This window comes from Oreochromis niloticus, linkage group LG5 (genome assembly GCF_001858045.2).
Source record: "Oreochromis niloticus isolate F11D_XX linkage group LG5, O_niloticus_UMD_NMBU, whole genome shotgun sequence".
NCBI classification, from domain to species: domain Eukaryota; kingdom Metazoa; phylum Chordata; class Actinopteri; order Cichliformes; family Cichlidae; genus Oreochromis; species Oreochromis niloticus.
Window position 1 is genome coordinate 6887941 of NC_031970.2, and position 24328 is coordinate 6912268.

The 24328-nt window shown below is 37.8% G+C and overlaps 1 protein-coding gene across 4 annotated transcripts in view; it reads right to left on the minus strand.

Annotated features, from left to right (window-relative positions):
• LOC100693467 (potassium voltage-gated channel subfamily D member 3) overlaps window positions 1–17892 on the minus strand; it is an 87675-nt gene extending 69783 nt beyond the window's left edge. For all 4 annotated transcript variants that reach the window (XM_019359335.2, XM_019359334.2, XM_003454303.5 and 1 more), the window contains exons 1-2: window positions 17435–17892; window positions 15395–16554 (exon numbers count right to left, since the gene is read on the minus strand). In XM_019359335.2, coding sequence (XP_019214880.1) covers window positions 15395–16497 — 1103 coding nt within the window. In that variant the 5' untranslated portion in view covers window positions 16498–16554; window positions 17435–17892. The remainder of the gene's footprint in view (window positions 1–15394; window positions 16555–17434) is intronic.
• Window positions 17893–24328: the final 6436 nt, after the last annotated feature.

A 24328-nucleotide genomic window follows, 5' to 3' on the forward strand; every position in this document is an offset into this window, starting at 1 on the left:
TGGCTGAATATAAATTGATATTTAAAGGTGAGGTTAAAAAAGAAGGAACTGAGTCTGTATCCTAGAGCTACATTTGAGACAGTAATGGAAAACATAAATAAACATGCTGGTGTTATTTATAATGTCAGTTAGATATATGCACTGGAGGCTTGGACACACACACACACGCACACACGCGCGCGCGCGCACACACACACACACACACACACATAACAAGTAACATTCACTTACATATCATTTAAATTAGCTCACACAAAATTCTACAATCAGACATTTCTTAGTTCTCTCTTTGTTTCATGCATTTTATTTTATCTTTAAGGTACGCTCAGTTAACCTTGACGGTCCACTCAGATAATGTAACTGTACCAGTCCTGTTCCCCTGTCTGCATCCACCTTCACATCACATTGAAGGTTATTAATACATTTTCTTTACCTTTTCTGCGAGCCAAAACCTTGCCAGCTGTGTAGTGAGATAAGGGCCAAGCATCTAAAAATAACCCACTTATTCGGGGTAAAGAGCATGCTGTGTCATTCAAGGTTCTTCTTTGTGTCCTGATACAAACATCTTGAGATAACTTGCAGGGAGCTATACTAGATACAATCACATCTTCTATCCTCCTTGCTCCCTTTTGTCCTTTTCTTTTTAATTTGATGTTCACCTACTTCCTTTTTCCTTTTTGCCTTTCTACTACTTGCTTTCTTTTTTCGTACCTTCTCTCATCTATCACTTTCCAATGTCACATTCTTCAGATAATTTTATCTAAAAAATGTTTCCAATTTCCAATGCTTCTTCCCTTTGTACATGTTGATTTTCCCCTAACCTAATTTTACATAATCTTCCTACACTTCCCCTCACTTTGTTGAACTTTGTGTGCCAAATTCAATCATATACACTCACTCACTCAGCCAAGTGCAACAGACTGCTCCTACTCTCTCAGAGGGTGAGATCATACAGCAGGCAAAACATGTCATGGGCAATTTCACAAACATGTCGAGCAGACAGCCTAACATTTTTTTAGTGTATTTTTCACTTTAAGTAGCAAATAAACAAACTTAAACTTGTTTAAAGGAGGCAAGCTTGTGCCTTTGTCACAAAAGTTGCCATATGCTATCAAACAGCCATCCTTTTAGTGTTCGCTGTAAGACAATCCACAGCGACAGACAGACAGACATATATACACAGTTAAACTGTTAAACTAACATTTAAAATGTATATTCATTCCAATCCATATGAGTTAGAGCTTATATTTATATTAATATAATTATTATTTATTTAATTTAGATTTACACTGGTATAAAATGGCCTAATTTTATACCAGTGTAAGGCTGGTTCTGTCCTGGGTGTCAGACTTGAGAACCTGGAGGATGTCTGAAAGGAGAATGCTAAAAAGGCTTGTTTCTATCATGGACAACCCCTCCCACCCCATGCACGCTCCCATGATGGACCATCGGAGCAAACGCAGCAAAAGACTCATTGCCCCGAAATGCAGAACTGACCGCCACAGGAAATCCTTTGTGCTGGTGGCAATAAGACTGTTCAACTCTTCCTCACTCTGTAGGTGATTTTCCTGAGACGATTACCAATGTTATTCTGTTCCCTCCCAGGCCGGGCAATATTACCAAAGAGTACCTTATTGAATATTTGTTTCATCCCCCCATCATACGCTGCTACTCCCTTTATTCTATTGCACAATACTTTGTCACTTTCTAGAATCGCCTGCACTGATAGTTAAGTTATTTATTCACCAGGATATAGTTATATATATTACTTCGTTAGAGTTATTCGATACTATGTCTTGCACTATCCTACTGTATATTACTGTACACTACTATTCTTATTGTATATATTGTATATCTTATATCTTATTCATCTGTTCCTCTGTCTGTCCTGCTGCTTTGAGCATGTACATGACAAAAGAATTTCCCTCGGGATAAATAAAGTTGTTCTTATTCTTATTCTTATTCTTAATAAAAATGTTTACAGCTCCTGGCAAAAATTGTGATCTTCAACTCTTTTACTTTGTAGCAAATAAACAAACCACACATATGAGACAACCCATTTTTGTTTAAAAGGAAATTCTGACTTTGTGAAACACACCTAAAACAAATTTTAAAACTATATTTAATTAATGTTTTTCCCCAGATCATTCAGAGAAAAATGTATGAAATCATCAAAAAATACATCACAATTAGTACTTTATTGCTCGCCCTCAGGCTGTAAGCCTTAGAGGTGCCATACCGCATGGTCCATACCTCAGGCTGTTGCACCTCTTAAGTCGTGCAGCCTGAGGTATGAACTTCTCTGCTGAAAAATATTTTTCATCCAGCTGGTTCCAACTTTCTCATAATTGTAGCTGACAGATCAGCTGTAATTTTTTCCCCTTGGGTTACACCACAAGTGTCCCTGCAGCTCACTAAAAAAGCAATCCCTCCATATTTTTGCCACGACTGGCACATAATCCACCTGGTTTGTCTGTGTTCTTAAAACTATTTTGTCATAGTATAAGGTGTGATCCCAGATATTATATCGCCTGGTGCAATTTGCCCTAAGCCAAATAGCTTCACCCTCCTTTGGGCTCACCACCAGTAGGAGGAGCCGTAGGGGTCTGGTGCCATGTGAAGCAGTCAGAACGTGAGGCAGTTGCCAAAACTGGTTCTAAGGACATGGAATATCATCTCTTTGGTGGAGGAGGCCCAAGCTTCTAATGTTGAGAGATACTGGCAGTCAGGTTTACGTCAAGGCATGGCTAAAGAGGGGTGGGTGTACTGGAGTCTCAGGGTAGGTTACTGGAAAGTGTTCCATCTGGGAGACTTCAGTTCTCAAGTGGTCATTGAGAGGGAAACCTGGAGTAGTGTGAGGGAGAAATGGCCTGCCATGTCTAAACCAGAGAGGAGTATGTTACTGAACTTCGGTGTTAGTTTGTCTGTAACAAATACAAATTTTGACCATGATGGTAGTCATAAATACACTTGTCACCAGGTTTCTACACTTGTAGGTTTCAGGCTGATAATCAATTTTCTTTTTACTGTGGTCATCTGTGACTGCATGTCTTGGTGAAGACATCAGCTTTTAGTCTTTATGTCTATATCACAGTTTTAGTAGTTTATAAAATGTAAACATACCAGTAGTCACATACACTTTACATTTGCATGGATCGTCTTCCGTGGCAAACAGCACATGTTTATATGTAGCCTGTAAGTGAAGCACTGTGGCAGACTCTCTGTGGAGGGTTTTGTAACACACTCCCACTCATGACTTATGACACTTAATGTGACGGCACCTCCACGCAAAACACGCAACTTGAATGGAAGTTGGTAGAGAGAGCGTGCACTATAAGTCATGGTTGAAGGAGGCCCGCTGACAGCTCTTGTTTACAGCAGAAAGACTTTTACAAGTAATCTGTCATGAAACAAATTTGAAACCTAAAAATGTAGCGTTTTCAAAATGTAATGACTAGGAAGAAAAGAAATAACTTTATAATAAGCTTTTGTATAAAGAGGTTTTCAACTGTATCAATAATCATTTTTATGGCTATATTCAGACTATATGAAGAGAACGTTTTCCCCTCACTGCTTAAAAACTAATAGTGAATGGACTGCAGTATGTTTACTGCTGCAGCTTAACTGTTAAAAGCAATCAGACCTTACTGGCAACAGAGAACTAAAAAATCAGGGCCAGAAAGAAAAAAGAGATGAAAGGAAAAAAGATGAAAGAAAAAAAATTGGAGTCCAGGGACAGCAGAGAACGAGAGTGAATAGTTCAGCCGTTTCAAGCTGGATTTCTATGAAGATAGATAAAGGACTGTTCAGTGATGCCCCAACTGCTTGTTTTAGGCAAGTGGTGTCATAAAAGAACTGACTTTTGAAATAAAAATAACTGAGAAGTTATTACAGAGCCTGTGGACTGATGGTGTAAAACTATTAGATGTCTAGGAGGGAGAGAAATGGTACAAAAAACTCAGTTTAAGGTTGCAAAACTGTGAATATAAATGTATTAATTCTTTTTATAAAATGCCGCAGTTGTTAAGACACAGCACTGAACACAAAAATATCGTTTTGAACAAACTAAAGTAGTTATTACCTTTTACAAAAAGAAAACTGAATTTATCTCAGGGGTTCCAGGCCAAAAACATCCTTTTAGTGGGAGTATACTATGCTTCTCAGCATCTACAAGGTGTGCAAGTAAGCAACAGCAACAGCTTCCCAGGTTTCCACATCTGCTTAATTTCCAGATTATAACTCTACCTGCCAGTGTTTCTGTCACTGGATGTTTATACCTGGGTTATGCAGAAGTAGGTGGAATTCTTTGACAATATTAAAAAGAAATGTAATTGGTTTACTAGTACATTATATCTCTGACATGCTCGTTAGCCTTCTCACTCCTAGACATGTAATGTCCTCTAGCTATGGCATTTCATACACCATTGTTTATATCATTTGTATTTAGAAAAGCTCTTGTGAGAACTTACTTTATGTTAGAATTACCTTTAAAGTGGTATTTTAATAGGTTATTGTAAGGTAACATCTTCCAACCAAGGATAATCGCTTTATAGATAGATTACATAGATAATAATGAGGATTGTTAGTGTAACTATTAATCCTGCTTCTGCATATATTGCCTCATGATTCATGCAGAAACAACACAACTTGATAATTGGATGAGCAATTTTTTTGTACACTATGCTGTGCTGCTGCTCCACCTTGAAAAAGAAATGATGTAAGCACACTGCTGGTTAAACATAGTTTGAAAAAAAAAAAACCCTTTGCAATGTTACCTGCCAGTTTCTCTTGTTCCCTGCTGTCAAACTAGTATCTGAAGCTTTATAGGACGAAGCTTTGGCCATTTTACAATCCCAGTAAGAGAAAGAGAAAAATGTCAAGAGAGTGTAGGGGTTGTTAAGCTTGCCAGAGACCACTATCCTTTGCAAGTTTAATTCCTTTTAAATGAGTTTAGGTGTTAAATGAACCCGTACTGGAGCTAAATTAAATTCCACAGCTATCATTAGAAAGGTTTCTATTAAAGAGCCTTGTGTTGGGAAATTGGCTCCAAGAGCATCTTGGCTCGATAAAGGCAGGAATACTTCTAATTTCCTACTAGCTGCACTCATTTTGACCCCAGGGGTTCTGCAAGGCAGCAAAATAGCCCATTAATTTTGTCTGAAAGCAGACTGCCATAGAAAACTACAACAATCTCTAACAACGTCAGATGATTTGTGTGAAGGAATAATCCCACTTAGAAACTAGGAAGCACTGCCTCCCAGTTCTGTTTCAGCTTGGCACAGAGATCCTGCATTATTAACAAATGTATGACATTCCACAATTAATTGGCATTTATTGCTTTCTAAAATGCAATCCAACTCCCCACTTTTGTTACCAATTATCCATAATTAACTGTAAACACAATTTGCAAGTACTAGGGAAATAGATAGATTAACATAACAAGCAGAGGCTAGAAATCAAATTCACGTCCCATTTTCTTGCACAGTGATAACCACATTTCCATGGAAAAACAAAGAATCCTTCAGATATTACATGCAGGCATTAAAAAAATATAATACTCAGCTTCTTTTACAGACTGTTAATTCAGTCCCAACATGAGAGGCTTTGTTCTTCCCAGTGTTAATTAATCCCTTTACACAAAACTGAGTGTTGAACTAAGAAAGGATTTAAGAGTTAAAATCAGGTCTAAGATTGTTGCTTTTTTTATCATCACCAAACTTAGTGCTACAGACTTACTCATTAAAGTTTCACATTACCCTGGGAATCAGTGGTGAAGTTGAGCAATTAAACCTATTTAGATTTTGTGAAATATTCATAAGGTGCACAAAGAACAAGAGTTTTGGAAAAGCTCAAAACAACAAAAATGTTTATGTGATCCTATGCTGAGACATTATTAATAATAACATTCAAAAAGACAAACACTGTGTGATCTGAGCTCTTTTTTGGGAAGTGTGAATAATTTTGTCAGTGCCTCCTAAGACTGCTAAATAAATCAATGTATTATTTTGCACATTTTGCAAATATCAACCTGCAGGTGTATTGATGTGAACCTGCCATAGTTATGCTGTTGTTTGGTTTACATAAGAAAACAGCTGGTATGAGATCAGAAAACGATGGTATTATGACTAGGGGATGAGGATGATTGGTTAGAATAGGTACCCCATGGTGAAGGTCAAAGAAATCAGACTTGACTATTGGAAAAGGAAATCTAGCATTGCAGAGATTGGTATTCTGGGACAAAACCTTGAGAAGTCATTATTACAACATGGTTTGTCACCAGAGCCATGTGTTGTTATTGCATAAAAAAACGAATCCCAGTTTTCATGGAGTGCAAATACACACGTTGAACTTTACACTCAATGCAAATATTTGCAGAGAGGAGCACTGGAGGAATATATGATATATACATATTAGTTATCAAGTCTGTTGCTGGATAGTTGTTTTTTGGTTGAATTTTGCTGTTTTAATTTTACTGATTACTGGTCTCCCTCCTTGAAAATGTAATTCAGTATCAATAATTAACCTTTAAAACACAATCAAAGGCAATGTGCTAAGTGGAAGTGCCGGTTGGATTGAGGCCACATTATGCATACTATTATTGACACACTAGTTTAAGAGGTACTTTGTCACTGCTGGATGAAAACCACAAGGTGGTACCTTCTGGTTTTTTTAATGAGTTGACGCTGGTTATGTTGTTTGTGTTCTGCTGTTCAAGTGTGACTTGCCAATGCAGTGCCATGGAGACCCAGTTCCTTTCTGAGATAAAAAGTTATTCTGGAGCCTGCCATTGCAAATTTTTCACCAGCACCACCACACCTTACAGGTTGGACCTTATAGGCATACATTTGTTCATTTGCTTTCACTCGAGTCAGTTTTATCTGGGTTTGAACTCAAATAACCCAATTTAGGTAATGTGTTTGCAGAACCTTCCTGAAAAGTTTCACACACACCTCCATTTATATATCGGCCAACGTCAGATGCTGGACTGGCGGTAACCAGAGGAAAAAAAATGTAATACCACCTTCACGGGCAAATAAATTTACATTAGGCAATCCTTCATGGTTCTACAGTGTAATTTGAGCCTAATGGACACACTGAAAAATTAATCCCTATCTTGATCGATGATGAAAATAATGATTAGTTTCCTCATTCAGGTCTGCATGTTTATGGTTGTGTGGTTTAGGAATTTGAGCACTGTATTAAAAAAAAACTGAAGCAATGACAGGAGTGACTTTGGCGAGTTTTGTTTGTCTTTCTCAGCCAGTTCCTATTCATTTTTCCCAATAGAACAAAGAGCGCTTGTGAACAGCAAGCACAATTCATCTGACCTCTCTAGTCCTGCCTTTGGCCCCTAGGCCCAGTCCACTTTATCTAATAGAGATGTTGAGCAGAGAACACAGAGGGAAGAGAGCTTAAAGTCTCTCTGAAGAAAGAAGCAGATTATATATAGCCACTGATTAAGGCAGAGATGGGAACATGACCTACATGCATAACAACATTTTCTCTCACTTTCTGCTACAGAACAAGCCTCCGTCCAGGACCAGGACTCTACAACTGGGAGAATCACTCTAATTATAACACCAGAGTCAGATTTCAATGCACACCTCATTAATATTTCTCTCATTATTGGGTTAATAATGTTTTTAGAGGTGTGGGAGACTTGGGAGAGATGATACCTCACCAGTGAACCTTTGCTTTCAGTGCACCTGTCACGCAGGTAAAAATGACTGCTTTCATGCATTGTGTCTGGCTCATGTATCAGATTATAGTTGAAACTGCTAACTCCCTTTCACACATAGTGTCTGTGCTCTCAAAATAGCTGTTCCCCTGGGAGACTCATGGGGGATGAGGGGAGGATGGGGGAGAAAAAGACAGTCGGAGAGAGCAGGAGAGAGGGATTTCTCCTTCCTCATCAATCTTTCGGATCCTGTCCCACTGATGCCGGTGCCCGTGTATCCGACAGCGCCAGCGTCGGCAGGCAGCCGCAGGGAGCGGACCTTGCTGAGATTCAATCCAGATTCTTTTATCAGCCACCTGAGGTTGATTTAACACCCCTGTTCCTGGACAGTGAAAGTGGCTGATTATACAGCCAGTCAGTCCCTTTCCCCCCTCATCTCCCTCAGCTCCAGCCCATTACCCAGAACTGCTGTGCTGTGCTGTCTGGGCTCATGAAGACCGGAGAGGGCGCAGGGAGGCAGGTCATAAACCCAACAAGATCAAAGGCAATAACTATTTATGCGTGTAAATGAATCAAAATCTGAATGTGCATATGTGCTCTTTGGGGTTATAATTTAAATGTGGCTGATAAATAATTGACAGACTCAATTATTGGCTATCAACATCAAAGACTTTGATTTTTTTTGTTGTTGTTGTTGCAAAAGAAATTGGTAACTGAGTTTTTTTTATGTAAATCTTAATGGCTTTTAAAAAAATTCAAACCCATAACATAATAGCATCCAATATTTTTGTAAAGGTGCTTGTTGTCTCGTGTATTGTGTTTCTGGACTTTGCAGCAGTCTCACAGAAATATGATCACTAACCAAATTGAATGCAGTAACCATTTCACCTTATGCTGAACTAAAAGGGTACTTCACTGAATAAGTGTATTCATCATTAGAGTCACTGTGTTGAAGCTGGGCATGAGCTGTGATACTCAAAAAGTTGTGTATTTCTAACATGACAATGTGGTTGTTGAAAGATGTCGGAACAGATCTAATAAAAAAAAAACAAGTTTAGAATTTCAGTGGTTTTGAAGCTGTTTCAATCTAGGGAGAATATTCAGATCCCCTTTGTTAATGTTTCTTTTACAACTTTGAGAAAATATACAGCTTTAGGTTGTATTAAGGCTAAAGCTTAAATTCTATCAGAGGGTTTAGACTGAATGTTTTTTATATGGTATAAAGTGTGTGGTTAGCTAGTGTACATGGGTGTTTGCTTGCAAGTTCAATGGTAACTTTATTGTCCCCAGTGGGCAATTGATTTGCAGTATGTCCACACATGATACAACCCCCCTTCCCCCAAAAAACCCATTACCTACATTACCTAAAGATAAAAATAAAAATAAACTTACAGCACGTTGTATATTGTGCGATAGAAACTTATTCATATCAATATCTGCTAAAAGCGTTTTTTGATGAATAAAAAATGGAAATACAAACTTAAACTCATTTGAACACAAAGACTGTAAATGATTTTATAGCATTTATAACACATAAATAATAAAACACAGACAAGCAAACATAAATGTGGATTTAAACTAGTGCAGATAGATTTTCTCAGAAATCAAACAGAGCAGTTCAAACAGAACCCAAGGGAATAAAAAAACAGTGTTAGATAAAAGATTTTCATCTCCAGAGCTTTTTATATGCATTGACAGATGGGATATTGGTGACCTCATCACCTGAGCATATGTTCCTTCAGTAGGTGAACAGACTGACAGGCGACAGGCAGGAGGGAACACTGCGCCTCATGAAAGGCTGGTGTGTTTGTTCAGTTGCAGTTGTACTCATATATACATATTTACCCATACTAATTCACATATAAGAAGCTTTAGAGAAGGGCGGGTGGGTGATGTACACGCAAAAACATTTGAACTATTTTATTTTCACCTGACTGGCTTTGTTTTATAGGTGTGGGTGTAAGCTGTTAAAACAAAGAGTGTACAGTACTGTGTCTTTGCTTGTTTTTTTGGTTGCCCTTTTAAATATAGAGTTTTCGTCAGAAGTTTACATCATGACCTTATATGTATGGTTATTTATATACGGTTAAATCTAAAGGTTATTTGGCACTTTTTATAATTTCTTTAAACTGTTCTTATTTCAGGGTGGATTAGCTGTACAGCATACATTTTCAATGACTCTAACAAATAATGATTGGATGCACAAGTTTGAATTCATTTTGAATTTTCTGTAATCCACACAAGTATACATACAGTCTCTGATATATACATACACCCAGTAATATATGGTTAAATGCAGATCAGATCAGAGGATTTTAGTAGCCAACAAGCCTTTGGGCATAATTCTGACTGGATATTTGACTTGATGAATCAGTAAAGTTTATTTAAGTTGGTTAGTGTGTTGAAAAGAATGAGGCTGGGGCTTTGAGAAAGCCATTCCAAAACCTTAGCTTGTTTCATCATGGCCATGCCCCTACCAGCACCATACTTGAGAGTTGGTACAGAGTTCTTAGGTTTAAAGCCTCACCTTTACACTTCCAAACCTACCTATTGTAAGGTAACTGGCTTGTCCATATGGGCGGCAGCAAATTTCAGTCAAGCTTAAAGGTGTCGATTTGGAGTAGAATCTTCCTTTGTTGGGACCCTCTCAGTCCACGGGCGGCGATTTAAAACTTGTTTCATTGTGAACAGTAATGCTGGTATTCAAGCAGTTTGCAGTTCATGGAAGCCTTGGTAGATCCTGAGTTGTTTCTGAACATCCTAACCAATTTCCTCTCATGTGAGTGTGACCATTTGGTTCTTCTTCCAGACTTTGGCAAAGTGGCGATAAACTATACTTACATGCAATTGTTTGTACAGATGATCCTCAAATGTGCAGTTGGATAGAAATGACTTCAAGCAACCTTCCCCTAACTTGTGTAGATATATAGTTCTCCTTCTTAGATCCTCAATGAATTCCTTGAACTTTCCCATTGTTCTGCGTGTCAGTCATAATATTGTTGGGTCATCACCTTAAAATATTAAGTGCCTTGAGTTGTTGTGATTTGGCAAATTTGAAATTGGTCAGTCCAGTGTGTGCAGTCAAACAAATGGTTTTTATTCAGACAACGAGAAATTGCTAGTTTTAGTCAACCATGACCACTAACGAGAAGCTAACAGGCCTTGGCCTTGGCAAATTAAAAGACACTTTAGAACCTTCAGTGCCACTTACTAAAAGTTTTAAGTGATTTTATGTGTATATTTGAGCCTATAAGTATAGTTGACCCTGTGTGGATTAGAGAAAATACAAAATAAAGCCAAATTCTAATTGTTTAAAGTCATTAAAGATATATGCTGTACAATCATTCCACCCTCAAAAAAAGAACATTTCAAAGAAATAATTAAAAAGCCCAAAATGACCATGATGAGTTGTGAGTCTATTCTGATTTATGTCTACTTTATGATGTGTACTACTGCACACATGAAGCCCACCTCAACATAGGAGGGAATGGTGAAGTGATTATGATATTACTCAAGCTGAATACAACTCTTATAATATTTTAAGATTTACTATACAATATTATACACTTTAAATATATACAATATACAGTATATTACACAATAGAATATATTTTACAATATTGTAACGGATCTCAGTGTTACCTAAAAGCACAGGGTACAATGACTCAGATTAAAATGAATCTTTTACTTACAGAGTCAATAATACTGAACAGATCTTTTTCAGGTAATTAGACAAAACCCTATGGTATAAACTATGGTATGAACTGTATGGTAAAGTTTATTCTTATACTGATTTATACTCTGACTTCATACATTCGATATTGTCTGCAGAATTATTTCCAACAGTATCCAATGTTAGTTTTTGTAATAGGTATTGAATTTCAGCCCTTGAATTCAGCACTTACAAAATGATGCGTGTGTTTGCTTTGAACGTGCATCGATTGATAGTTTTCCCGATTACAAATAATTGTCCTTGGGTAGTGATGAGGATCACTTTGTCAGAGCTGTAGATAGACTCTCAGTGCCACTGCCTATTGTGCATCAGACATAATGGGTCTTTGTGAAAACACATTGTTCAGGTTTACAGTTTACATAATGCTTTCACCTTGGCATTTCTATCCTTTAGTATGTGTGATACAAAAGAAAGTACTTGTACCACACACAGCAAACCACACAAATATTGCACAGGTAAGGTCAGGCAGCCTGTTTGGCCTTACACAACACAGAGACTAATAGGACTATTATGGTCCATGCTTGTCTTTCGTACTATACTGTATATATAACAAAACAGAAAAAAGGCTGTTTGCCACAAGTCAAGCTGGGAAATGTCTAGTTCAGGAAGTTTTAGGTCGACCAGCAAAACATGTCATTTGACTCCTGACCAGGAATCTAACCATACTTTATTTAATTTCATTTTAGTTTAGGAAAGAGGCAGAAGCTCATGACATTTGCAGTGTAGTTATCTGTAGTAATCTGGTGCAGCAGGACAGCTCCCACACATGCTGTCCAATCCAGTATTCATGGTTTCTGCATATGAATCAATAATAAACAGTATAATTATTTTTGAAAATAAAAATTATTATGTCACTAAACATAAATATTTGTAGTTTCTAGACAATATAAATCTTGATACCAGTGTGTGAATGTGTGCGTGAATGGGTGAATGACTGGATATGTAAAGCGCTTTGGGGTCCTTAGGGACTAGAAGGCGCTATATAAATACAGGCCATTTACCATTTACCATTTGATAGTAAAAAGTTAGGTTTTAGATTCTATGTGTAAAACAAAACTTCCACACATAAATTAAAGCCATTCTTTGGTTCATCCAGCAGCACTAATATCTGCACAAACAATATCACTTTCAACAAAGGGGACAATTCAAAATCCTAACTAAAGCTAAGATATAGCTTTTGTAGTCAAATAGATAAATAAAGCAAATGGTTAAAGTGCAAAGTTAGTTACTTTGCTTTGAGTTTGAGATGATTTCCTGTAGTGAAACAAAAAGGAAATTCTCAGTGATTGAACAGTCAATGCTACATCAATAAGGTTTCAACATCAATCAATTATTTTCGTTGGTGGGAGGAACAGGCTATCTGTCCGTGTCTTTACCGTCTTGAACTCATCTAACCTTGTGCCTTCGGTCTCGCTAGGATGCAGGAACAGGTCATAGCCAGTCCAAGCTAATGCTTATGATTCCTCCAAATATGCCACTTTGCATTTCAGAAGCTTCCCACAAGTAGCTCTGCTAAAAGTACACTGATGGAAGCAATGGCAACCTGCACAGAGCTGATGAGCTGGGCAGGAAGTCAGACACATGAACAGCATAGAACATCTGGTCAGTTTAAAAAGAAATGTCATGGAAATGTAGACTTCATGTCAAAGAAGATCTCAGCGAGGCTGCATTTCTCTATGAGGATGGCCAACTCAATAACAAATGGTAAGCTGACTGGTCTGCAATATGATGTTACACCAAATTTTCTGCTTAAGGCTTGTTTTTGAGAATGAGAATATCAGAATTGTCAGATTTCATAATTTCTTGTCTAATCTAATCAGATCATTGCAGCAGACACAACCAGTGACACCTTGTGACAGTGTCACACTCACATGTGAGGCCTCCTATTGTTAATCAATTCAGAAGAATTAAAAGAGGAATTTGTAGTTCATAGCATCTATTAGCTTTATTCCTTAATAGGAATAAAGATCGGTGTAGGTTAAAGTAATTAAATGTTGTAAATACAATTCTTAATGTCTATTTATTAGGTTTATAAAAATGTATATATAAAGGTTTATTAAGGCTAGTAGGTTACCCCCCAGCAATCGGGGCTGTACAACATAACCATATTTATCAAATGATGAAAGAAAAATGTCTATCCTTGTGGTCATTATATAACCTTATAAATTCACTACATTTACAGACGTTATTGTAATAAACATTGCATTTCGGATAGGAAGTTATGAGTGTATCTCACAGCCCTCCTACCAATAATTGGTTAAAGAATTGGTAAAATTTCAGTGAGTAATGTATTTTTTTAGACTTTTACCTTATTTTTTGAGTTGATTAAATATTGTAAAAGAGCTGAAATGATTAATGAAATGTAGTGTACATATGTATTTTTAATAAACGTTCAAAAAGTTCTTGATTCTCACTTGATGGTAATTAGAACATACATATCTTTGTGGTCACATAAATCAAACAATGTAAAATCCAACCCATCAGTCTAGTATAGTAATAGCATCTTTCACCGTTTCTCTAAAAAAATCCAACTCACTGACGTTTCAAAAATATTATTATCTTAAGTCCATTTTTCACAATTTATTAAATTCTTGAAGACTCATATAAACTTTATCTTTTTATCCTGAAGTTTAGAGTCGTGCATTACTTTCACTGAAATCACATGAGGTGGGAATCTTGTCATAGCTGCTGTGGAGAGAATGAAAAATGACAGAGGCCAAAAATGTTTTCAATACATATAAAATGTAGGTCTTCCTTTTAGACAGACTTAAAACGATAGGCATTTCCTTTAACGTGTTTCCTGCTCACTCATGTTGAAAGTGATTTATATTCAAAAATACGTTTATATTACTCATGTGAGTCACAAAAACCATTCAAATTATTTTGTGTCATGTCGTTTCTTTCCAAAAGCACATTTTCCATTTACATGCATAGCATTATCTACAAAGAGAGTCTGAGTGAAGAATGCATTTTTAGGAACTCGTAATTATTCTTCAATTCTGCTTCTTTAATAGAGTAGTACACTCGACCAAACTTTGGGAACACTTTTAAGTTCACCTTGCCATTCATGGCACAGAATCTCAGCGAGCTCGAAGGAAAGATTAAGAGCAGAGTGGAATCATAATAAAGGTGACAGAGGATGCTTCATGGGACGCTTCGCCTCCAGGCGTACAGAGGGAAAATCTCACTTTATAATGCAGTTAAATTATTTCACGCTCGCAAAGCATTTTTAAACTGAAGCTTTAGCTATTCTTACGGAGCTCCTGGTTTGGCCCCAATTAGCAAAAGGAAAATTTGTTGAAAAAACAGTAGAAAAGCTATTTTTTGTCCTCTGAAAACAATCAACCTCACTATTTATTCAAAGATGATTAGAAGTCATGCCATAAGAGTGTGGAGGTGGAAAAGAGTTGTTACTTAATTGGAGGGCTATGAATAATCAGAACTGTTTGTTTTAATATTAGTAAAAATGTTCAAATGTTTTGGTTGTGGCAACCTAATGACATGGGAAATGAAATGTAAACTTTTTTTTCTATACCAAGAATTTACACTGATCAAAAGAGAAACTACAAGATGTGGCTCTGCATGAGCTGTACATCCCCTGCACAAATACAAATCTATTATCTGAGCATCTACTTGTGTATTGCATGTATTCAAACAGTGTCTTCTTATTTGGAGAGCTCTAACTAAGGCAAACAAAACACCATGAATGTTTGTGCTGATAGATAAATGCTACACTCCCCACCATTAATCACACTGGCAGTTTCAAATAAGCTGTAGCGTACTGAAGTATGGGGGAAGGCTGTCTTAATGCTCATTTGAAATTCAAAGTGGTTTTCATAAATTATTCAGTTTATTAAAATCATAAGCAACTCTGTTATAATTCTGCAAACAAAATACACATATACCACAATGTGTAACTGTGTGTGAATGCATTTACCTGTGTCAGTGTGCGCGTGTGGGGGTTGCATATGTCTATTACTCACCCCAGCGTCGTCATGGTGACAATAGTGTACCAGAATGAAGCTGGGATGCTGGTGAACTTGCTGGAGCTGGAGCCCTTCTCTGCATAGAACATGACCGTGGCAAAGATGATGATGGCCATGGTGAGTGAGAAGAGGAGGAAACCCAGCTCTGAAGCGCAGCTCTTGAGTGTATAACCCAGGATCCGCAGGCCTTGCGAGTGGCGGGAGAACTTGAAGATACGAAACACTCGAAACACGCGCAGTGTCACGAAGGCGCCGCTGACATCCTCGTTGTTGGTCATCACTAGACCAATATAATATGGCAAGATAGCCACCACGTCGATGATGCTCATCACAGAGCGCATGAAGCGGTAACGACTAGGTGCGGCAAACAAGCGCAACAGATACTCCACGGTGAAAATCATAACACAGGCGGTGTCCATGCAGAAGAACGCAACAGTATAGCGTTCGCCACACGGCATGTCTTTCTGATTGGCAGTAGCACCACACGGCACGGTCTCCACCACATTCGTGATGACCGAGACAGCAATGAAGAACCCAGTGACATAGTAAAAGACCAGGGCCATGGTGGAGGTGTGGGGGTTTTCAAAGGCACGCCACATGGTCTCTCTGAAGTTCATGTTGGGCATCTTCAGGTCCATATTCTCTTCCTGATCATCCTGCAGCCGCTCTAAGTTCTCCCGCTTTCTGTCCTTGTATTCTTCATAGCAGCAGTCACCAATGATTTCAGGTATGATGCCAAAGAAAGTCAGCTCCTCATCATAGGCCGAGATGCACTCGTGACGAGGATAATGGAGCTTTCCCGTTCGGTAGAAGTTGAGAATGCTTCTGAAGGCGTCAGGGTCCCGGTCGAAAAAGTACTCCTTGGTTTCCTCGTTGTAAAAGAAATCTTTCTCAGAACTGCCCAGTAGTGTGTCTGGGTAGCGGTCCAATGTTGTTCTCCAGGTCTGAAAACGACGGCCGCTGACATTGAGGATGATAAGTTCATCTTGTTTCTTGCTGTTGTCTCTTGGCGCGATAGGCATGGGGCAGTTGGCCACAGGCATCCAGCCAATTGCTGCAGCCCTGGCAAAGGGGAGCCACGCTGCTACTCCTGTTGCCATTGTGAAGCAAAGTCTTCCACACCTTCAGACTTAACTGTCCTGAAAATGATCTGGCATCTGAGGAAGAAAACACAAAAACGGGAAAGTGGATAATTAACAGCAACACATTCAGTCTTCAACCAAATGATCAGTGCTGACCATCAAGGTGCTGTATACCATTATGCCTATTCTACTATGAGTTTCAAAACATTTTTCCTCTCTGTTAAATCTCCTTTCACTTTCAGCAGTCTCTTGTTCAGATCTCTGAAAATGTCATCTATACAAAATGCCACCTGAGCTGCTAAAAATGGAAACAACAGGTTAAGGTGGATGTAAAAGTTTGTATGAAATGTAAAATCTGATTTCTATGAAAAAATAACATGTGCACGAGTTCGACTTAGACCACAATTAATTGGTATGCATGTGAATCAAATGACTCCCCTTTTGTGTCCAAGCCTATGTCGGAAAGGAACAATTAGATGTACAGTTTAACCAGCATCAGCGACATTAAGAAACAACCATAAGGCTTCTGTTCTGAGCAGCTTCATTAACTATCCTACGGTGAAAAACAGTGACAGCCAAACCTGTTGAATCTAAATAAGGAGGAAATCTACTTCAGAGTTCTCCATGCGCTGATAAGGTTACGCGGCTTTCCCTGTTAGAATTTTAAAGTACATAAATTACACAATGACCTGATGATGTTTCTTTACTGACCTGTATTACCTGGACGAGTATAAGCAAACAGCTTGTGTCCGTGCATGTTTTATTCAAAACGTGACAAAAAGTGATTCTGTAACGTTCACGCATTAGAAACACCGCTTTTCGCCTCCAGCGCACGAATCGCACAACTTCCCCAACAAACACATTTATTCACCTGATAAATGCAAATTTCATAATATATCAGTCCTTCCAAAGATAAGAACTGGATAAAAGGGTCGGCGAAAACAGGAATACTCACAGAAAAGGAGATGGAGCGGAGGAGGGAACAAAATCCCAACTCTTCCAAACCGAGTCCTCAGTTGTAAGTGAGAAAGGATGAGCTCGGATCCATCCAGCGAGCTGAGGCAGCGAGCAACACCTCTCTTCTCCACCTCGGTCGATCGGCAGACTCCCGCACCGAGCAGAGCGAAAAAACGCGACTAAAAGCAGCAGAATTAACCACTCTGTGGGACCGCAAGACTCTGAAGAAACGCTCTGTGTGTCTGACGGATTCTACATCCTGCCTTCTTTGATTCCCCGTCACTGTTTGAAAAAGTGAAATGTGATGGAGAGGAGACGCACGCTTCCCTTCCTTCACCACAAAGTACAATGTACGACTCGCTCGCTGTGCCAGCTCCGTGTCATCAGTCCTCCTCCTCTGCCTCACTTTGCCATCATCTGTGACAGACTTCAACTCACTTGGCACTTCCAGTATGGTGGTGATGCACTGTAAAGCAGAAAACGTGACGTTGTGATGCAGGAAACTGGACTTGATAAATCAATCAACTTTAAATGTGATTTAAAATTTCAAGTTATTATGTATTTGTTTACTTATTATTATTTTTATAATAAAATAAAATGAAAAATAAAACCTATTGGCACACAAAAAACTTTAATTCTTCTTCTTCTTCTTCTTCTTCTATTATCATTATTATTATTATTATTATCATCATTATTATTATTATTACTAATTCCCCTTTGCACATGTTTCATGCCCTGTAGGCCTAATGTTTTACACCCCGCCTTAACCTGCTCCCTTGTTAACGTTTGACCTTAACAAGTCCCTCATCTAAATGATCAAATCGTCCTTTACTCCTTTCACAAAGAAGCAAACAAACAGCTCGGAAGACTTCCTCCAGGCTGAAGAATTTTAGAAACTCTGCTTTTGCCTTTTCCTGTGGAAAAAAAATAAAACCTTGCCTTACAGTGTCAAAGGTGTGCGCTCTTATCTCCTTTTATGAAGTCAGTTATATTGCCACTTGTTGCGTTGGCATGCTGCTGACAGTTTTCTCGTGGACAAAATATTTGACAAAACAGTGCTTGTTTGGAAGGAATTTACCTCTGTCTGTGTGGTCTGAAGAAATATAATATTTTTTTTCTTTTTCATTTTTTTTTACACAAATTTGCTCGAAGGTATAACAGTTAAGTTATTTCTCTGGCATAACTTTCATTTTGGAAATGTTTCTATACCAAATGTCAAGACAAGATTGACAGTCAGCGGTAATTCATTGATTAAGTGTTTGCTGGGACATGACATATATTCAGGTTTTTGCACTTAAAAAAAGGGAAAAAGTTTGCATTAGAAAGCAGGAAGGGTAGCAGGAAGGTGGCAAAAACACATCCAACTTTTACCTCGGATGCTGGAACGTGACTGTTGCTCAAAACCACTTTAAAGTTTTATTTTAATTTCTTGTTTACTTTAATTTTTTATTCATGGTAGGTGACATTTTGGCATATAACTGCTTGTTAGGGATAGGACAACAACGTGTTTTGAGTTAAAATACAGCTTTTTACTAAATTAAACATATTACAAAGCTCAGTGTTTGTTTTCAGGTGCTACTTTCCATCATGAGTACAGGTGGGACACAGTGGTGCATATTATGCAGTGATTAACACAGGAGCTAGCGGTCACTTCACTTTAAAACATCACCATGTACTCTAGGACGTAGTATTAAAAACTTGAAAAGAAAGCCTCACTGTTTTGCTGTCTTGTATTTTCATTCAAACAATGTTAAATTACCTTAAAATGCATCGTGGTGTAATGTAATAAAGTGCTGTTACATACAGTCAAGTGAAAAAGACTTTTTACAGGACCCTGTGCAATCCTTTGAAAGCCTGGATATACCCCATGATTCAGTAGCTTGTATTGCAGCTAAACTACATTTAGCTGCAATAATTTGAAGTAATAAATTTGAGTATGACTTTAACATGCTTTCACATCGTTGTGGAGGAATTTTGGCCCACTTTTCTTCTAAATGTTGCTTCAATTCATTAAAGTTTGTGAGCATTTGTTTATGCAAGTCGTTGGCAAGTCCCACCACAGCATTTTAGGCCAGTTGAGGTCTGGAGTTTGACAGGGCCATTGCTGCACCTTGATTCTTTTGCAGCCATCCTGTTGTAGATTTGCTGGTGTGCTTGGGATCATTGTCTTCTTGTATGATCCAAGTTCAGCCAAGCTTTAGCTGCTAGAGAGATAGCCTGACATTTGCCTCCTGAAGACTTTGGTATACATGGTTCACGGCTAACTGAATGACTCCAAAGTGACTAGGTCCCATGGCTGCAATTCAAGATTCAAATTGTCATCCCTTCACCAGAGTGCTTTGTGCTGATCTGCTCTGTATGTTTTCGTCAAGCTTGGTGCTGCGTATTATGGCAAAACATTTCCACTATGGTCTCATCTTTCTGAAGGACATCTTTTGATTTGTTAAGATGCAACCTTGCAAACCCAAGCCTTATGGCATGCTCTTTTAAGAGAGACAAGGCTTTTTCTTGGAAACCCTTCCAAACAAGCCCTACTTATTCAGACTTGTTCCAATTGTACTGTTATGAACTTTAAGATTTAACATGCAAGCTGAGGCTTGTAGATTCTGAGATGAAGCTCTTTATTTTATTCATTGAGCACTGGTTTGATCTTGGGGTGAATTTTCTGGACACAGAGCTAAACATATGTAAACATATCTAAGGAGCTTAATAACAGGACATTTTTAGATAAAAGAATACTGTAAATTATGATGTGTAAAACTGCAAAATATGGATAAATTATTTAGGATACTGGCATACTTTAAACACAATGGTGCATTTAGACCACAAACAGTCCATAAAGGAGTTTTCTTGTAATGTGGCAGCCTTATTCCTTCATCCATGCTACACTACTTGATTTATAAAGAAATAATATTGGCGTTGTGAAAAACTAAAAGTCAATTACACGTTCTGAATAATGCAATATGCCGAAAAAATATCACCTTAAATTTGTGCCATTATGGTGCTCTGTCGATGATGAGTGGTAATTTCAAAACATAATTTGGACAGACTTAAAATACAAGCAGTAATGCAAAAAGACTTCAGTGATAATCAGAACAGTGTGATGCAGTTTATTATACCTTAGTGATGCATATTCCTGGAAGAATTTTCTATTAAATCCAGACAACCCAGCTGACACAGAGCAGACTGTCCAGATATTTTTGTTGGTACATAAAAGCATCATTTGAGTTTACTGATTAAGCAAAGTACCACGTGAACAATTTAGAGTAGTAGCTAGCTAAAATCACAGGACACCTCTCATTATGATTTTTATTAACACAGTTAATGTGAAAGAAATACAGGGCAGGATTATAATGCAGCAATCCAATTGTTAAATGCTTTTAACTTTTGGGCTCTTATACTGTACAGGAGAATAACATTAATATAAACCAGCACCAAAAACTCTGTCCTCTATAATTTTTCCTCAAATAAGCCTTCATCTTCAAACTGTGAGCCAAAGGAGAGAGGGGGTGTCAAAAGAAGCCCTACAGAGCCTCGCCATCAGCTAGGAAGAAGCAGCAATCCCCACTAGCTACTTCGATCTTACACTTTAATCCCAGGCAGCATGGTCTGAACGTATAGACGCCTCAGGGGACTGCTGGGACTGGACGAGGAAGGCCTTTGAATGGATGGCCTTGTGTGTGGCTGTTGGAGGGGAGAGTCAGAGGGAGAAAATGAAAGGGAGAGAGAGGCTGTGTGGCTTTGGTATTAAGACAGATAGGCTATTGATGGACTCCAGTACATTCAGATATTCAGATCAAGTTCTACGACATGATGTACAATATTCATGAATTGAGGATTTAAACTTTTTAAGTCGCATGGATTTTTCACAAAGGGTTTGCTTTTGTTTTATCTACCATGTTATGGTGCTGGGGCACATTTGTAAACCAGTTTTCCAATTTTCCTCTATAAATCTGTAAAATTTAGTGTAAAAATATAAGTTTTTGCATTGTATGTTATGTGATATGCACACCATGTCAAGTAAAATGTAGGTAAATGTGCACTATTCCAAAATCTATCACTGTTCCCTGCATAACAAAGATAAAAAAAATAAATGAAAACATCCAGCCTAAAAATAAAGAATAATGCAATTGTTATCATTGTCTATATCAGAATTATGTATTAATATATTTAATAATTTGACATACTCTTACCTCAGTCTGTCAATTGCCTGATGATTTCTCACACTATTTTCTGTGACACGTTCAAAGCTTTTGGGTGCCAGCTGAACTTTAGAGTACATTTACTAGCAATTTTTCACAGTGCTTTCCATTAACTAGTGACAGTAGAGACTTTCAAATATTCACCAAAATTTAGGATAACGGGAAAATGTCGTTTAAAATTAATTGTGTGGGTATTTTTTTGACAAAATTGCATTTTTGGCAATGTGCTCAAATTTTCATTGATAAAATGGTAACAGCATATTAAGGTTTAGTTTAATCTTTGTGGTTAGATTAAGAAAATACAGGTGCATTCAGACTATATGCGTCATACATTCCAATCTTCCACAATGACTGGGAAATATCTTTAATAGTTAATTGCCCATAAAGCTGAGTTTTGAAGGTGTTTCTGATGTCACTGTCCTGCACCTGGGGCAATGCTTGCTGAGTGCATGAGATATATTTGTATGTAATTTAGTCTTTTTATAGCCCCTTATAAAACAGAAAAAACAGTCTCTATAAGAGTACCACATTTATTTGGATTGATTTAAATTCGACTGATATATATGTGTGTATATATATATGTGGCATAGTTGTTGGTGACAGATGAGCTGTGCTGAGCATTTCAGAACCTGCTAATCAGCTGCAATTTTCCCACACAACAGAGAACGTTCTAAAATAGAGAAAATATTCAGTGAGCATCCATTCTGTGTGGGAAAATGTGTTGTTGATGCCAGAGGTCAGAAGAGAATGGCCAGAATGCTTTAAACTGATAGGAAGTTAACAGCAACTCATTAGAACCAAGAAATGCAGAAGAGCGTCTCTGAATGCACAGCATGTCAAACCTTGAGGCAGATGGGCTACAGCACAGGTGCCACTCCTCTCAGTTAAGAACAGGAAAATGTGGATAGAATTTACACAGATTCACTAAAACTGGATAACAGAAGATTGGAGAAATGTTGCTTGGTCTAATTAGCCTCAATTTCTGCTGTGATATTCAGATGGTAGGATCAGAATTTGTCAAAACCGACATGAAAGCATGGATCCATTCTGCCCTGTGTCAGTGGTTCAGGCTGCTGGCAGTGGTATAATGTTGTGCGGGTTATTTTCTTCACACACTTTGGGGCCATTAATACCAACTGAGCATCATTTAAACACCACAGCCTATCTGAGTATTATTACTGACCATGTCCATCCATTTTTGACTGTGTACCCATCGTCTCATGGTTGCTTCCAGCCAGATAAGGCACTGGTCCACATCATCTCCAGCTGGTTTTTCAAACATGGAATGAATTCACTATACTCAAATGGCCTCCACATTCACTAGAGCTCAGTGCAACAGAGCACCTTTTGGGATGTGGTGGAATAGGAGGTCACGGATGTGCAGCCAACAGATCTGCAGCACATATCTGATGTTATCATATCAATATGGACCAAAATCTGAGAGGAATGTTTCCAGCACTTTCTGAATCTATGCAATGAAGAATTAAGGCATTTCTGACAGGGATCCAACTCAGTACTAGCAAGGTGTATCTATAGTGGGCAGTGAGTTAGTTTCAGGATTGCATGGACATTTTTTTTCTCTGTACTTCAACTGCTCTGTTATTCCACAAGGAAAATAAAACGTTCAAGGTCTCAAAAGCACATGAAGTATTATGTGTGCAGAAGTACTAACGACTGAGACGATGGTCATGCTCGCTTAACATGCAACTTTAACATACTGGAACTCTGACTTCACCTTCACAGTCAGAATACACTTGAATAAATGAAATGATTAACAATGACATCTTCTTTTAAAATGAACTATTATCAACTAACAGCCATTCTCACTGATTGTTGGTTGATAACTTATGTTTAGGAATAAAAAGAATGAATCATTAGCATAAATAAACAGGTGGTAATTATGTTGCGTTTGAATCAAGAGAATCCAAACTGCTTAAATGAAATTATTTAATATAAAAAGTGTGACAGAACATTTTTATTCATTGATGCAGTGATCCTAAGCTCACAACAGCATTTGAGCTTTTATCTGGACTGTTTTTAAAAAAAAACTAGCACAGCCTACAGCTTTTTTAGTTTTTTTGATTCTCTTCCACAGACATCATCAGTGAGAATTTTACTGCCTAAAAGGCTCAAAAACATTTGTGATCTGAAAGAAATGAAAAGAAAGAAGTTACAGGACTTGTAAACATAAAGCAGCTACGCCACACAATCCCTTTAAGAACTGGTGAAGATCAAAGCAGAAAAGGGGGAAAGAAGCACACGCAAAACAACTCCAGGTCAATGCAATTTTGCTAATATGTTGCAGACGTATGAATATATTTGATTATATTACTATACTTGCATTTTAGATATGTATTTGCCTTTATAGCATATTTAATATTTTGTGTATAAGTCCAGCAAATGCACATGGAGATTAACTGTTAGCAAAATCTAGTGCAAGGCAACTTTTCTCTTGTGAGATCAATATTTTAGTGGATGGTTCCTGAAAAATAATGAATAAAACTAAAACTAATCACATTAGCTTCATGAAGTGATGATAAATTAGTGTTGTGTTGATAGGCTGCTAAGTACTATATCAAAGGAAGAAATCGATTAATGCATGATTGAAGCATCAAGGATAATTGATTTTATTTAAAAAAAAGGATTATTTGCATCCATTTACTTTGTGATGCCATGATGAAAACCCATAA